Below are 17,509 nucleotides of genomic sequence, written 5' to 3' on the forward strand. Positions count from 1 at the left end.
TTAAAACTGAAAATTGATACACGGTAAAATTGAACATTATATTAACATACAATTCCTAGATATGTTTTATTTCTCGATGGCGAAGATTTCATCTTAAAGACAAATTTAGCCATACAAAAATATGGTTACAAAACCCATTATGTACTGTTATTATATAAAATTGGTTGCCAAGATCTACTGAAACTAAATACCATTTATCTCTTCATAAAACTGTAATGAAATTACATAACGTTTCAACATCACTGCCTCAACGATGCAAAGCTTCCATGTTCATCGCTTCAAAGTTTCAGAGGACTTAGATAGTTATAAATATGTCCATTATTCTGATCTTTCGATATTCGACAAGCAAGAAGAAATTATTTGATAATGCTAGCAAGTATGTTATCACAGTCCCTCGCCCGAATTGCATAGTGGGTTCATATTATGTACATAATGATGAAAGCCCTATATTGATCAGCTATTGTCCTCACTTTGATTTCTTTTTCTTGGCCGGAGCCTTTGCAGCTTTTCCACCCTTGGCTCCTTTGGCTCCCTTAGCAGGAGCAGCTCCCTTGCTTCCCTTTCCTTTCGCTTTGCTCTTCTTCTCAGTCAGACCCCTTGGGAAAGAAGACTCCTCCGGCTCTGGTTCAGGTTCTGGTTCTGGTTCTGGCTCGGGTTCTGGAGTTGGTTCCTTCAAGATGGGATTTCCTTCCTCATCTAGAGGAATAGGGTGTCCAAACTCGTCCAGGAGGACCGCAGGGGGCTCGGGTGTTGGTTCCACCAACTCAGTTTCACCTCCAAACGAGACTTGCTTTTTAAGGGACCTGGCATACATACTCTCGATATCATCCACCGTGTAGAGGGTATCCTTGTGAACCTTCTTCTTGAGGTACAGACATATCCCCACTCCAGTAGACACCAGACACACGACCACTATGAACGCCAGGATCGTTCCTATCGTGGCGGTGGAGCTCTTTGAACAGCACGATTGTCCCCCGTTCTCAACACAGCAGTGCTGGAAGCTGGAGCACTTAACATCACCACACACCTCGTTACCGCATACCAGTATAGGCATGACGAGGATCAATACACCCCACATTATAGATCAGCTGGATATCATGCAACTTTGAGCAGAGATAACAAACAAATACAGTAACAACAACACAAAACCGTGTAGCTATAATAAGCGGACTAAGTTTGAAAGTTTTGCAAAATGACAAGTATTATTGGAGATCTGGTGTGTATCGGAGAGGCGGAGTGCTGCAGCATGCACAAAGATAGCTAACAAGTATGATTAAACGAACTGCTAGCGCTGCCAGTAGATAATTCGAACGGTGTTTTAAATTGCTGCTTGATTGTCTCCCGTAAGCCCCGAATTTACGTGCAGCCAGTTGGGAAGATTAAAAGCAAGTCGATAATAGTTATTGATGCATATTATCATGGCACATTTTAGTGGTCCAGCACGTATTCTTGCTGTGTTTTTAATTGTGCACACAGTTCTAACTGCACAGTATAGCTCTAGTTTTAAAGATCAGCGTTACTGGCTTTCATAGGAGATCTATTCTGGTTTGATAAAGGCATTTTCACAAGGCGTCCGGTTTTGGCGTGTACTGTATCTAGATTAATGGGAAGCCATTGGAGATCACACTTTAATTACATTGTAGTATTTAAGTGTTAATAACTGCAGAGTCAAAGTATCAGTGTTAAACTTTTAGCAGCTGTTGCAGGCATAACTTATACTCATGTAGAATCTCCGGGGGTTTTAAAATATCTGGATACTAGTGGGGAGGTGAACTGTGTTTGTTTTCACGCGTGATATTAATGCTGGGGTTTGATTGGTCAATATTGCAAGCTGATTGGTCAATATTGCAAGCTGATTGGTTAACAATATTTTAAATCTCCTGACCAGTTTACAGATTTGATACATCAACACAGATGTTTATATATGAAATCCTGCTCATCACCTCTTCGGAAACCAATACAGCAAGGAAATTGCATATTGCATCGAAGTTCGAACTGTGAAGTACCCCAGAAGTATCCCAGAAGTGAAATATAACTGTTCTATTTTGGCAATGTGCCCATTTCTAGTATCGTGACTCCGCTTTACAAACCTCACTTTTTGTTCTCTACCAATGCTGTACACGTTATGAAAGTTGACACTACAAGTGCAAGCCTAATGTACTGCACTCTAGGATATAATATGATAAACCATTGCGTGAAGCTAATGTATAAATAGTATTTATTATTATTAAATACACAGTGTACAATAATGTATGCGGGATTTAATTACAGTGAAGTAGTGAAGAGTGTCTCGTTCCCCAGCAAGGATAACTTGAAATACACTGTAAAATTGTAGCTCTATTGTTTGGAAGGTGTGTTGCCTTTCGCTAGATGTGTTGCCTTCCCGCCTCTCGCTAGGCGTCACACATCCGTACGTGAGCTTAATGTGTTAAATCTTAACTTACAAACTACATTGGTTGAAGACTGAAGAGCTAGTTCCTTTGTTATGTAGATTTGTCATACTTCGAGGTTCTCTTTCAACAGAATAATTTCGAAGCCGGTATCAACCTTTCTTGGGTTAATCCTCACAAAGGCCTAGACATTCGAGTGAAAGATATTATAATTTACTGCGCATTTTTAATGGCCGTCAGTATCTGGCAGGTGATACTGAATTTATATTTTGTTGAAAGAGGAGCTACGTACTTAGGGTCTGGTTATTGTGCACCGCCACCCTGCAGCAATCCTCGCGAATAAACCGTTATTAAAACAAGTAGCTCTTATCAGTGTGTTTAAACACATGTTTAATGTTATGTGCGGGAATATGTGTGGGAATTGTATTGTCTTGATCAGGTGATTTGGCAATTATAGTAAATAAGTTAAATGTTTTAAGGAGCTCTTTGATCATGTCCCCTTTTAGAATGTCACCAGTTTATGTAACAATATCAAGGTTAATACCACGATATAATACATGTCATTAACAACATTTATAATGTGTTTAAATTGTTGTTAGGATGATCCCAATAAACTAAATCTATGCAACTCTGTTAGTAATAAAATATATTGCTATTTTGTGCTTGTCGATTGAAAGCCAACTACTTACCAATTCTAAAACAATGGATATTACACCACAGCTGCGTGAAAAGCTGGCCTCTAAATTGTGAGCGTTTTGTCTGGTTATAATTTATACTGCAATTTAGATCTTCTAACGACCAACTATTCGCGGCCAGCTATTTGCGGTTGTTCTATAGTTGAGGTCACATTTAACCAACTCTTCCTATAGAGATAATAATAATAAATATGAGTAGGTTATGATAATAAACCTGAGTAGGTTCTAGGAGTTATCAAATATCATTACATTTTATCCTGTCCAGACATAAGAATGGATTTTGATCAGCAGCTGAAAATTCAAAAACCTAGGTATTATAACTATCCTAATAATATCATGTACATGTAGTATAACATTATCTTTTCTGATTACGCCAGTCACGTACGACGACAGTCATAAAACGACCGTTAATTGTCCTGGTAGTATTTAAAGTGCAGTGTGGTGAACGGTTTGATTTTAATTGTTTGGTATTCAAACGATCTTCCTGCTCATAGCTGCATACCATCGGATCAAGTCATTAGATGTGAAGACAATAGCAAAACAACAATTTCCTGGCGCCTGCACACCGCGTCACATCCTGGCTCTATTGCAGCTGAATTGGTGCGATAAACATCCAGTAATTTGGTACCAGCACGTTTTTATGCACTCTAATTAACTCCTAATGATGCTATAATATGCAAAGCTGATGTGTGTTGTCTGGCATAATAATGTCAACAGTTGCTGGAGCATGTATCCTGTCCTGGTTAACCACATGGTGGAATGCCTGGAATCTTCCAACAGCATTACCAGATCATTCTACGCCACAATTTCATTCAACAATTTGATCTATCAAAATAACTGCATATTGATATTCAAAAAATGTGTTCTTGTTACCGAGTCACGTTTCCATGTGACTACTTGTGAGCCACAAAGCGTCTGAAGCGAGCTCTCGTTTGAGTTCCAGGAGAGCTCAATAAATAGATTGACCAACAATTTACTGATAAATAGCTGATGAAGTGGTCTGTTAGCAGATTAGAGAAAGAAGGAGTGGCCAAGTTAACGAGTTCAGTGCACTAACATCAGCTTCTTACTTTTTTCTTCTACGTTACTTGTGTCACCACGTGACAGGTACTAATTGGACTGTGAGTAGGCTTCTGAGTCTGTGATATTATGTTGGCCAGTGAGAGTGAGTGAGACGATAAAATCGGATGTGTATGCTTAGTACTTAATTAATATTCAATGCAACGATTTATATACTCTAATTCGACACGTACTCTAGTTCGAGCTAGAAATCACCTCTGTCGAACTAAAGTCCAGGTAGAGTAGTTGGACTAATATTTTTCCTCCATTTTCTGCTTGTGATCCAACTGCACACGTCATGAACAGTGGTATTAATGAGGACAGAGTTTCGTGTTCTTTCGTGATCCTATGGCATGCACTGTTGCTACTCATATACAGTAGTTGCAGTCTGTTGCTGTACGCTATCGGATCACATTGATTGGGATAAAAAGCTCGTATGCTGAGATGGTACTTTTTTTTTTTTTTTTTTTTAAAGAGAGGCTGGGCCTGGTTGGCCCACGAGAGGATAGCATATGGATGCTTTGCCTACCTCTGGGGTATGGCAGTCCTGTGGGAGGATGCCAGTGGAATCAAGATGTGTAATCACGGATGATGGTAAGTGTTGTGGGGTGTGTTATAGATAAACGCTTAAGTGGTGGTTGAGTGTGGAAGAGAGGGGCGAAACAAGACGGCGTTAAAGTAGTCGCTATGTTACACCTGTCTGGTCCAACTCCTCCGGCACCACTAAGCGTTTAGTGTGGTTTGTAAAATTGACAATGGTGGAGATGTGTTGGTTGTCGAATATTTCATTGACAGAGAGGTAGTAGTCCCGGAAATATTGACCTCTTATTTGGGCAATAGCCGGGCACTGTCCGAGAAAGTGTGAGACAGTCTCCTCTCCGTCGCCGCATTTAGGACAAGCACTTGTGTCTGATTTGTGAATGGTGTGTAGGTGTTTGTTGAGGCCACAATGTCCCGTGATGAGGTGCACTGCAGTTCTGTAATTTTGTCTGTTGTTACTGAGTGTAGTGTTGAGATTTTTGATGATGTTGATGTTTTTATGTCCAAGTGTCAGTTTTGTGTGTCTGGGACCATTAGTAATCCATGATTCTTGATTAAGTTTTGTGACTTTGTCGTTGATCAGGCGTTTGATGTAAGATTGTGGAATTGGGCAATTCAAAGTGGATTCACTGGTTGTGCCATTTTTGGCCAGCTCGTCTGCTTTTTCATTACCCTACAATCCGATGTGTGCTGCTATCCATCTGATCTCTAAGGTGTTAGTGGATCCGAGTGTATTGAGGGTGTCGTAGCAGTCTCTAGTAGTTCTACTCCTCGTTGAAGGTGAGGATATAGCTTGAATAGAGGAGAGACTGTCTGACCATATGATGATATGTGTGTTTGTGAGATGGTACTACTGAGATGGTATATGTTGCCATGGGGTGGCAAGTCCCCATACATCTTGGTCAGGTAGTTTCATTACGTCCTAATATATAAGCCCATGAATTACGTGGCGAACTAGGGTACATTTTTCTCTAATAATACCTTCGCAACAATAGGTCGTGTTGCTGTTGGTGCTTTCACATCTGAGCCCTATTGTAGTTTTGTCCCCATTAATGAATGGGTCCACGCACAATAAGGACCCTTTGCCGTTAATATTACAATTGGGACTAACGACCATCAGTGGTGGCCGGTGGGGCTTTTATGCCATGTCGAGCGTTTTCCTTTAATACCATCTTGATTCTACGTCAAACAATTGATAATCTTGATTACACAATGCACAAACCTTGGGAGCCACTAACGTCACCTACCCTACATACACAAACAACCAAAACCACACAAGTTTCGCGTGAACTAATCTTCTTTATTTCAGGAGAATATCTTCAATCTGTCACCAGAAGAGTTAGCACAGAGGGAAGTTGGTATGTTTTATTTGAGTACCGATCTTAACATAATGTTATAAATTTTGAACATAATAACGGTCATCACTCAATCTGCGGACCACCTTGATTGCACCAGTCGGTTATCGAGTTCGAGGTTTCTGCACTGTATCCACTATCCAGGATCAGAGTAGGGGCTTGTCTGGAAGGGTGTAATTATATTATGCAATTTTGGTAATAATATGATACTTATGTAAATATATCTGTCAAAATATTAACATAATAGTAATTACTAGGGTTAGTAATGCAATTCTGTTTTATTTCCCAATCGCTCGCATACGGTCACCTGTAAAAGCAATCGTTTACACATTATATATAGAGACTTTGTCTATTTAACTGTATCCTCACGTGTCAGAGCAATCTTGGATTGTTTTGTAATTCCATATCGGCTACCCGAGTATCATTTGTTATATAATGAGAGTTACATCGTAAAAATGGACCATCGTTATTGCAAACACCGCACGAAATTTGAGCCAACCTATTCACGTATGTGGTCAGTGAAATTGAGTGCCGCATCAACGTTTCCGCATCAAAGTTATGACATACAACTTTCAGAACTCGTTCAGTTGCGCTGCCAGTTTAACCATATCTTGGCAATCACACGTAAACAGACATGCCCATCATGTCAAAGGTCTACTCAACATAAAATTGGAACGCGCGCAAGCTGATAATTACAGAAAACTGCGCATCACTTACCGCGCGCATTTAATTTTATATATAATATATTCTATTTAAGTATAATTAAAGCTAATTATTTATTTAATAACATATTATATTTTAGTCATGCAATTCATGCGCTGTGTATAGAAATGACACGTAGATAGCCGGCCTGAAATCGACCTTACGCCTGCCAATTCTCCAGCAAATGCAGGATAAATACGACGGACGAGAGACTGAATTTGGTCGATATAGAGTCTAATTGTCCTACATGATATGGGATAATTTGTTAAGCGGGAACAGTGAGGCCATCTTCACTCTTGCAATCGTTTATGAGATTATGAGATATGAACTGTTTAAAACCGCTTGGTATCGTTATATGGTATTCTGCAGCTCCCGATGTATAATGTATATACTCAGCACACCGAATACCGATGCCATCTCTTGAATCCCTATTCCGTGTAATCTTCCCGGACCGGTTTTCACATGTAATCGTTTAAAGGACAAACGAGTTTTAGACTCTAAGCGAAAGTGAACTCACCCTGAAATTTCGCCTTTATAATCTCAAACATGTAACTTGATATTAACCTACGTCACAGTGTAATTCAGAGTAAGGTTCCTTGACGTCATCTGGCAGCTGCAAACAGAAAGAATCATGAATTATGCAAAATTTATCCTGTTCATGCTTTGGCGTGTAAAATACATTGTGGTGGCAATTTATGTGAGCCTATTGGCAAATATGTTGTTTATATGAGACAATTTCAGTGTTTTTAGACGTTGTCACTGACAGAGTAGATGGAGAACCATTAGAAGAAGAGAATCCTCTTCTCTTCAGATCAGATAAAACTGGGCGTGGCCCTCTGAAAGGTATAACTAAATTACTTTTTAAAACCAATCATACCATTTATAATCAGAGGTTCGCCATTTTTGGAATAATCACAGTACGTAATGTCACGTGCATTTGTACTTTGCAGAATGTATGGCTAAAAAAGCAATTTTCACATAACAAGTGAACGACTTTTTTCAGCTACATGGATTAAGGACGAGGAGTGGGAGCATGTTTTCTGTGCTTACAAACTCTGTAGGGTAGATTTTCCTTTTTGGGGCTTTCAGACCAGAGTAGAGAGGTTTGTTTTATTTTTTAATTAGTATTTTATTAACTACAAGAGTACAAGCATTGCATGATGTAGTATGCTCAGCTATTTTCTATTTTAAGCTTACTCTTTTATTTGACTTCGGTATTTCGAACATCCACATGGTTATTAAGTAACTGGTCTAATATAGTAAGCCTAAGGCCAGTACAGCGAGGTAATTTTTACCATACTTAATACTTATTCTCATTTAACCCTCAATTACGGTTTTTTGGTGGAGCACGGGGGTTCCATAGATCTAACTTATCAACTATTGATGGTTCTTTGCGAAAATACATAGTAAATACAATATTTCACCGTTGCAACGTCATCACCATTCACCAAGAACTGATATTGTTTGTTAGATATAGTATATAATGAGTACGGTATAGTTATTGACTAGCGTAGTAGTCATGAAAGCATCATTACACTCAGCCTAGGATGCCCTGCACTAGTATCTTAGACTGATACACCGCGATTGTCCAGCCAATCTTTTGATTGCAATTTTGACCGTAGTAGCAAGCGTGAGCTCAATTCATTACTTGGAGAAATTGTCTTCACTTGTTTCACCTCTTTCAGCAACTTTTATACGAATAAAATAATGCAAATAAAATCAAATTTGCGATTTTATTAAAGCGAATGAAATTATATTTGCATAACCGCTTTACGGCCGGCTCCTTTTTGACTACCTCTTTAGGCTTTTATGCTCATTTAACCCATATATTTGTAAAAGCCTAGTGACGCAGCGAGATTGTACAACATGTAAAATAGTTCGTTGAATCGAGAATAATTAAATTATTTGGTATCACGAACCTACACACACATTAGGAATATAGCAAGATCCCACGATTTAATGTTCCACGATACCAATTATTATTAACTCGTAAACGTTTGTTCCTTGCTGAACATTAGTCACGTGGTTAACCTACGAATTGTGTCGTATTTGGCACAGCTTATATGCGACTCCCAGTGCTTTGTTGACTTGTGTCCGATTGAAAGGTTGCCAACTGTTAATTCTGATGCGGGTCGGGATAGTTTATTATTATCGCACAAATACAAAAATTGTTAAGTAATTTTATTACAGAATTGTGTACTATCGTATAACTAATTTCTAAAGGTAGCTTTTAATTGTACCTTAATCCATCCCTCTGATCGATCCACCTCAGAGGCTAATTTTTACTCAACACAACCGCCATTCTTTAGTATTATAACTGGAATATCCTTACTACCTACAATAAAGATTTTAAAGCAGTAATTAAAGTTAGAGTCCGTAGACTGCCACGAAATATTATGTCGTTTATAACAATATATTTCCCGTTAAAAGGAGTCTATGGATAACCTAGTATGATAGGAATTAGGATCATAGCGCTTACATTTTCTTTGTGCAGTGTTCGTTAATCGTAGCTGCATTTGAATACTTCTGGGCGTAACTGCAATCGTCTAACGTTGATTTGCTTCTGATAATAAGATCCAATTATTCTATTGGAATGAGAGGTTCCACTAACCGATTACTGGTTACTGGTTACTGGTTACTGGTTACTGGTTACTGGTTACTGGTTACTGGTTACTGGTTACTGGTTACTGGTTACTGGTTACTGGTTTCTGGTTACTGGTTACTGGTTATTGGTTTCTGGTTACTGGTTACTGGTTACTACTTACTGGTTACTGGTTACTGGTTACTAATCCATGGTTTTAGTTCACATTTCCAACCTTCAATAATTGTCAATAAGACTTGTCTTTTGCACCACAATTATCGACATGCTATGACCTGTGGAATTTGTTGTGTCCCACTATTTATGCATCAAAAGAACACAGTAGAGTCAGTAGAGCCAGTATAATAGCCAGTAGAAAATAGCAGAGCCAGTAGACCTAACACCATCCTTACTATTTGACCCCAGGTACGCCAATGACTACGGTATCAGGAAGATATTGGTGAAGGCACACAGGCAGGCTTGGGTCTGGCAAGACAGTTACCATGGACTGACGATAGAGGACATCAGGCAACTAGAATACGAGACCCAGGAGATGCTGCAACGACTTTATGCTGAGGTAATTATTAGATATTTATAATAGTGGTTACATCGATCACTTTGTGTTTTCAGAGCCATTTACGAAAATCAACTATTATCCCAAATATCCCAACAATGTATGTGATTATCTTCCAGGGTTCTCTTTTATTGGTTAAACTGTTGGAAATCATAAACAGCTGGTGTTACATGATGATGTCGTAATGAATGTTAATTGCTAAGCGTAACTGTTAGTGATATCTACACAACACAGAGGTAGTATTTGGAACTGGCTCCTCTCCAAACACTAGCCGTACATTGTTCCTTGTACTCGGAACTTTGTCTCCACAAACCAATATTATATTACCTAGATTGAAGAGATTGTAGCTCAGCTCTCTTTCAAGTCCTCTACACGATGATGCATTATATTATGTGTGTTGTGATATTCATTTTATTCACTATTGTCTTCAGTACATGGAATAGTTTGAGAGGTACGCTTCAGTCTGTAGAGTGAGTTGTAGAGCTTGCACTTCTTCGTTTTCATGGACATAGTCTCTTAGTGTTTTATACTAATACGCCTGTGAGAATTGATAGCAAGCCGCATATAATGTAGGTAACAGATTGGGTTCGTTTGAATACCCTGTTGTTGTGTGTATAATAGCGACAACATGAGGCCTCTATTAACATCAGGCATGTGTTTTGAGGCTGGCTTTGGTTTGTTGAGCTTGTTCTTTTCAAATTTATACTTGATCGCATTATCCGTGCTTCTCATTCTCGTGTGTAGTGCTTTTATACATTTACAAAAGAGATATTATTAAGTTATATATCACAGTAAAAGGAGGTATTATTAAGTTATATATCACAGTAAGCTGTATAGCTAACAGATTGGGTGTTTGAATAGTTTTTGTGTGCACAATAACGACACAGCATTATTATTACCTCTCACCTCCTCTAATACTCATCTAATAATGGTCGAAAGTTTGTCATATATAATAGTAATATATGTAATATATAAATTTATATATAGATTTAATATATAGATATATATATAGTATGTGTATCATGGTTATATCGTGCTTGCCGCTTGGGTATTAGTGATTGCGTGTGTTACTGTGCTGTCGAGACGTGATTGCTAAGTTACGTTTCGTAGTTCTCTTTGACAGCAGTGTATGAATGACGGAAGGGATTTATCGTATATATTTATATATTATATATATTGTGTTCTCAGTATGTAGTAGCATTTACTTGAATTGGTTTGTTGTGAGGATCTCAGGAGATGCCTTCTGTTCGCAAATACCTGTGCTTCAATTCCTCTGTGAGTTTTATTACTTTTGTTAGCTTACCCACGTGAGTTTTATAAGACTCTGTGACCTGTGTGAACAGAAACTGATAATTTAAGCTGCCAAAACTAAACACTTTCGGATTAACGGAATATTTGCTCGGAAATAAGGATGTTAAAACTCGCTAAAAATGCAGATAAAAGATTATGGGAAGGGTCTAAGGATACAGTGTCGTGTACAAAATTGGCAGTGTACAGTACTGGGATTTTATCTCAAATATCGTCAATAAATTTAATGCGATTAGGTATTAAGTTCATCTCATTGATGGTTAATTTGGTTGTAGTCTGTAGAATATGTCGTTCGTTTCTGACACAATAAAATTTTAACGTCAGCTATGAGATTGGACAATGTAAGAATTCTTTGTAAGTTGCTTTTTTAAGTTAACAAAGGAGTGTAGCTTGTTCCAAAACTTAACTTGGCTCTTTACCTTCATTATCTCATTAATCTTAAGAAGTGCAGAGGTGATCTGTGTGGGGCAATTTGACAATAAGTTTAATGTAACTTAGAATGTTACCTTAAACCTACTATACAAAACCCTACACTAACCCAATAATGTAATTCTAAAGGGCAGGAGATGAAATGTGGGTGAACCTGGGCTGTAACGTGTATATCAATTTCAGGAGGGAACAGGGACCACACCTACTAACTCCGTGATCCCTACCCCCTCTCCTCCTCGGCTAGATGCTATAGCTAAACTGGAGAGTTCTTCCTGTCTCTCCCAACTATCTCTTACCGTGTCGGACTCTGAGTCGGAGTACTTTGACGCTAACGGTAAATTTATAACTTTATTCTAATTTCTATAATCAAGTTGAAACTTTGCGTCTGCTTTATGAAATTTTTATATGTAGATGGAAATTTGCGTCTGCAAATATTTCTTCTATCTTTTGTCAATGTTTGCAGACTACAACGACGAAGAAGAAGATCCCCACGCTGTGAGTTCTGATTGTTATGTAAACGATTCAAGCTATGTAAACATGGCCGGCCATGCAAACCATGAAAAACAGGCAAACTATGCAGAAACAAGCTATGCAGACCCTGTAGACAGAGAAAACGATGCCGAATATGGAGTTGATATTCGCCATGTTTGCAGCTCATGCTGTATATCGTAAATTTAGGTTGACACCATCAAATTCACATCCGCGTCCGACAGGAGCCTTTTTCCAATGTTTATCATTTAACCAGCTTCTGGAAAATTGTGCTATAATTAGTAAAGCATCTTACGGGCTAGTTTGACAAGGGTTACAACCTCAGTCCTCAATCATCCAATGCTTCAACCTGGTTTCCTTCAATGCGCTTATATTTTCTCAGTTCTCTAAGCTTTATAATTCAATTTTTTAATTGAATTCCTTTTGATAAGAAATTTATCAGTACCGTCAACATTGGTTGATTGGTCGGTTTGCGACACATTTTAGTATTTTGTACCCATGAATTCAATCTAACAAATATTTAACTATTATATGGTATTCTGACGAGTCGAAGTTAATTAATTGTTGTCATGGTAACTTTTAACGGGAATTCAAAATAGCCTTTTGGTTTCTCTTCATCTGCACTGAACAATTTGAATCTTGGTTTGATTCTGCTAAAATATCGATGATTTATTACATCATAATTGTTGATTTGCTGCATCATTGATTTCTATCTATTCATATGAACGGGGTTATCTAAGAATATCCTGGAAAGCGAAAAGCAACATAATATCTCCTGAGGTATGGACTCAGGACTGTGGCATATCTTTCGGTTTTTCAGCTAATTTTGAACATCTTGTTTGACAAACATAACAAAGAAAATTATTTTGAAGCATATTTCAAGCCTGATCTGTGATAACTAGTGCATGGTATTTTTATTCTTTGTTACCATGACAACATGATTTTAGGCTTTTAATGCTTTCAACTTGGAACTTCCTTATTCATGCATATCAAGCCTTTCATAATTAGATACAACAATCAATTTAAATTTGTTTTAACTTTGCTGGGGTTGTTATACAAAGTATACACAGGAGGCATTTAAATGCTTTTTCTTCGACGGCGCTGAGTCATTTCCGCTTTAAAACAAGTCATTTAACAGAAGCTGGACGAAAGGGCCCATGAGAGGATAGCATGGAAGCATGGAAATGCTTTGCTTGCCTCTAGGGCGTGACATGTTTATAAAAGGTTCACCGGGCTATCTAGGAGAAGTGGAGGGGAGAGTATCTGGGGTCAGGGTAGTAGGAAAATAAATGCCCGGTGCTGGGAGGGTCATATCCTTAGATGAGGAGCCTGAACTTCATGATCCAGTTCCTCTGGAGCTCTGGCACAGTAAGACGCGTGTGGCAAGGTTGGCTATAGAAGGGATATGTTGACCGTGAGGTAATAGTCCTGGAAGTACTACCCTCTAAGTGTACGACGGCTGGACACTCTCCGTGAAAGTGCACGACAGTCTCCCTGTCGTGGTTGCACATAGGGCAGGCACTAGTGTTTGATTTGAAGATAGTATGGAGGTATTCGTTGAGTCCGCAGTGTCTTTAATATGTCTGGGTTCATTGCATTGGTAATCCAATCTTTCTGGTTGAGTCTGTTGATTTTACTGTCGATACGGTGTTTCAAAAGGATTGAGGTACTGTATACGGGGAAATTCAAAATGGAATCGCTGGCTGTACCAATCTTAGCCAGATCATCCACTTTTTCCAACAATCCGGTGAGTGATGCTATCCACCGGCGGATCTCCAGTGTGTTCAAGTATCTGAGATTATTTAGGGAGTACAGTCTCGTGGTTGAGCACGAGGTGAGGTTTGGATGGAGGAGCGGCTATCCGTCCATATCATGGTATGCTTGTTGGTATATTATTATGTTGAGAGGTATTATATGCAAGCTTCCCTGATAGCTGTGAGTTCTGTCTGATAAAGAGTGCTATAAGCTGGAAACTTGGAAGATGTTTCTCCAAGAGTGATGTTGTTGTTGTTGTTGTTGTTGTTGTTATTACTTATTGGTGATGATAGCCAGCCCCGCGATCCGCATCCTGAGTATGTGCGTGACCCATCTGTGTAGCAGGTGATAGAATGTTGTATGTGGTGTTTAGCAGTTAGTCCCGGTATTCGGCTGTATTTGCGCCAGGAGTAAATGAAAATGTATATGATTGTTTTGCTGATTACATATTACCGATACTTAATTAATATATTATTAGATCTAGAATTAACTTGATTTGCTTCCTCAATCCTAACCTTTCTTACTCCGACATGTTCTACTTCTTATTTCACCTAATATCTCGTACTTCACCACCTGTACGTGACCCCATTTCAGTTTTTGTACCACGACAACAACGACCACCCCAAGTTGATATCCACCAACTCTGCGGACAGTGCCAAGTCAGACGACTCTCGTAAGTGCCCCAAGGCCCATCAACCTCGTACTTTCACTTAGCCACGGGGGCTCTGTGTTATTATTTACCCAATACTGGTTTTTAGGAAAGCTTATGTTGTTATTTTGCGCTTGAAGAAGAACTTATGACCTGTAGAAAACGGTAAGTTCTATGAATTGCTTATGGTACGGCACAAGACAACAGTCGACCAAAATTTTGAAATTTGTTGCATTTTAACCGTGTCAAATTGGCAAACAAAATGTATCTACTTCCGACACAAAGTGTTCATTGTCCAATGAGCATCCTGCCATGCTGCTACAATCGTGTTACTCTCGTGGTTGCCACATGACAGCTTACCTAACTGCTATTGGACAGCGCACTTTTTTCACGTTAGTCACATTTATTGAGTACAGTACGGAATAAATGTAGGTGGTAAGTATCGATGTCAATGATATTGGATGTGAATTGTGAGTTGTGTGCTGTGAATCTAATTTTGCTTAAGCATGAAATCCAGCCCTTCAAGCTGGCTAATATTGGTCACGTTACCTATCAGCTGACTGTACCTCGTGAGTCGTGACTGCGTCACTCGGTGACCACGTGCCCGACTGATTGGTGCAGTACCATAAGGTATAATAACCCACTATCTTTCAGATGGTCATGGAAGGTTGTTGCCCTCGCAGAAGCTGCTGTTTATTGTATTTCACGGAGGTACACTGCTTGACATGAACACGGACACCACCAAACTGGCAGACTGCCAGACCCTGCATCAGAGTCTGTCTAATGTGATAAACACTCTCTGTCCTACCTACAGAAACAGGTAATGTCATTGAAAGTGCTGATTTTAGCAATCTTTAAATACATAACAACAATTTTCGAAAACAGCAATAATCACAAAACAGAATCACAAGAGACCAAACCAACAGACCAACCAAATTGTAGCACTAAAACAATTTCCAACAAAAACATCAATATTTTATAATTTATATATAAATATAGTCCCCCTGTAGAAAAAAGGCTTTTCAATCGTCACCGTTGGTCAAATCTAAAATCTTGCTACAACGATTCAATGGTCAGTTTAGTTTTAACCTCTGGAGTAACAAAGAGATCAGCTGACCGCAAGATCGAACTGATTGTTTCGATGTTAGAGTTTTTGACCCTAATAATTTGCAAACGCAGGCTACTTCGGACTAAAGCATCAACTCCAACAACTTTCCGTGGATTTAAACACGATATAAAGCTCAACAACTTTTCAACGAAAATATAGACAACCGGATCAAAAATGGCGTTAAGATAAAATAAGTTCTGGGTAGCTTTAATCAAATTTGTATCCTGACTGTCTAAAATGTTCCTAACCACAATAGTTGGTAGCCAGGAACTGATAGTGAAGAGACCCATAGTGATGGTCCTGATGGAGAGCTTGGTACATTTGTCATGTTCCTTGCAAATACCTCTCACTTTTAGCTTAATAATGATCCCAACATACACGACTAGAGTTACAAAGCAGCTGGTGGAGAAGATGAGGAACTTAACCAGGAGATGGTTGGTAAGGGAGGAGATGTGGACCCAGGAGGTGATGAGACAGGTACCGGAGCTGGCGTTTTCGTTTGGGATGTAGAGGGATATGGTGTTGTCACCTTTCTCTATGTGGTACAGAATCAGGGTGATGGAAGGGAGTCCCAGGGAGAAGAGGTTTGTCACCCAGGATAGGCTCATGTGCGTTCCTGACTTGTATCTGGGGCAGTTGAAAGTTAGCAACATCTTGAGAAGAACCTTTTTAGGCACTTTTATTATAATTTTTTTATTTTATTCTTAGCTTCTGACTTAAGGCAAGCACAGTTTTGCTTTAAAAATGACAACATTTCTTGATTTAATAAAAACCTGAACGGAATGAAAACTCCGAATATTCTGTCGACAGTGACTGGAGAGACAGAAAGAAAGTTGTAGTATGTTATCCAGAGAAACAGGTTGGTGCTTATCTCACACAAATGTGAACTATCTCTGCCATACCAAACCCCTGAAGCATATCATAATGTCAAATACAAGCGCTATATCAACAGATTAAAACCAAGCTAGATTCTCCAGCAAAACTCATAGCAATGGTAACTATGTGCATAATTGTAACCATGGTATCCAACCTAGAGGTAAGAAGATGCAGGCGTGTAGACTAAGCATGATATCTGACAGGATGACGGATATGTAAGATCGTTTGTGAGTTTCTATAAGATCCTTCGTTCTTCTGCAATACCACATTCTTCGTCCCAGTAAACCTGGAAAAGTATGTATTAAACTGAAAAATGTGGAAAAAAAACAATCAGAGTTGTTTGCCATAGTCATACTCATAGTAGGAATGGTATTTTTGTCGGTAAAAACTGCCAGAATAGCGAGACATTTTACTAATTTTGTGTAGTAATATTTCCCTGTCACTAAAATTTTATCAGAATGAAATCCATATTATTTGTGAAACAATAATGTTGTAGTTGTGTCCATTTAAAGAAATTTATTTATCTAATTATCAATATGTCGCCTGTCAAAGCCCTTGGTACTCTTGGTTCATTTCTTTATTGAAGAACCTTTATCTGATGATACAATTCTCTTAATACATACTTGCCGGACAAAAATAAAGTTTTAACAACTGGGTGAAGACAACAGAACCAAATGTTGCGATAAGATGCTCACCACAGTTGAGAAGACAAGCTCCAGTCATGAGGATAAATACCACCAAGTCCAATAGTTCGAGCATATCGGCTGTTATCCTACAAACATGTTGATATCTTACTATATTTTAATATATAAAGCGAGTCGATATATATGTATATATCCATACCATTTTACTGACACCACGGCATCAACTTTAACACGACTTTCCGCAAAAAACGTGAAAGATATACTTTTGAAACTTTTTTGGCTGGGTCGAATGCTTTTATGGCCTTTAAGTATAAAGAAATAAAAATTGGCCAAGGAATAAATAATTTAGGTCCAGAAA

The 17,509-nt window shown here is 38.7% G+C and overlaps 2 protein-coding genes across 5 annotated transcripts in view; one reads left to right on the forward strand and one right to left on the reverse strand.

The window, feature by feature from the left end:
* Positions 1–17,509, reverse strand: part of LOC134812251 (2-oxoisovalerate dehydrogenase subunit beta, mitochondrial-like) — a 704,467-nt gene that overhangs the window by 607,753 nt on the left and 79,205 nt on the right. The gene's annotated exons all lie outside the window — the stretch shown is intronic.
* The window catches only part of LOC134813563 (membrane-associated phosphatidylinositol transfer protein 2-like), a 50,200-nt gene that overhangs the window by 18,277 nt on the left and 14,414 nt on the right, over positions 1–17,509 (forward strand). For all 4 annotated transcript variants that reach the window (XM_063821389.1, XM_063821391.1, XM_063821390.1 and 1 more), the window contains 8 exons: positions 5,994–6,042; positions 7,483–7,584; positions 7,745–7,844; positions 9,746–9,896; positions 11,814–11,964; positions 12,094–12,125; positions 14,469–14,547; positions 15,178–15,343. In XM_063821389.1, coding sequence (XP_063677459.1) covers positions 5,994–6,042; positions 7,483–7,584; positions 7,745–7,844; positions 9,746–9,896; positions 11,814–11,964; positions 12,094–12,125; positions 14,469–14,547; positions 15,178–15,343 — 830 coding nt within the window. The remainder of the gene's footprint in view (positions 1–5,993; positions 6,043–7,482; positions 7,585–7,744; positions 7,845–9,745; positions 9,897–11,813; positions 11,965–12,093; positions 12,126–14,468; positions 14,548–15,177; positions 15,344–17,509) is intronic.

This window comes from Bolinopsis microptera, chromosome 3 (assembly GCF_026151205.1).
Source record: "Bolinopsis microptera isolate Bmic1 chromosome 3, MBARI_Bmic_1.0, whole genome shotgun sequence".
Lineage (NCBI taxonomy): Eukaryota > Metazoa > Ctenophora > Tentaculata > Lobata > Bolinopsidae > Bolinopsis > Bolinopsis microptera.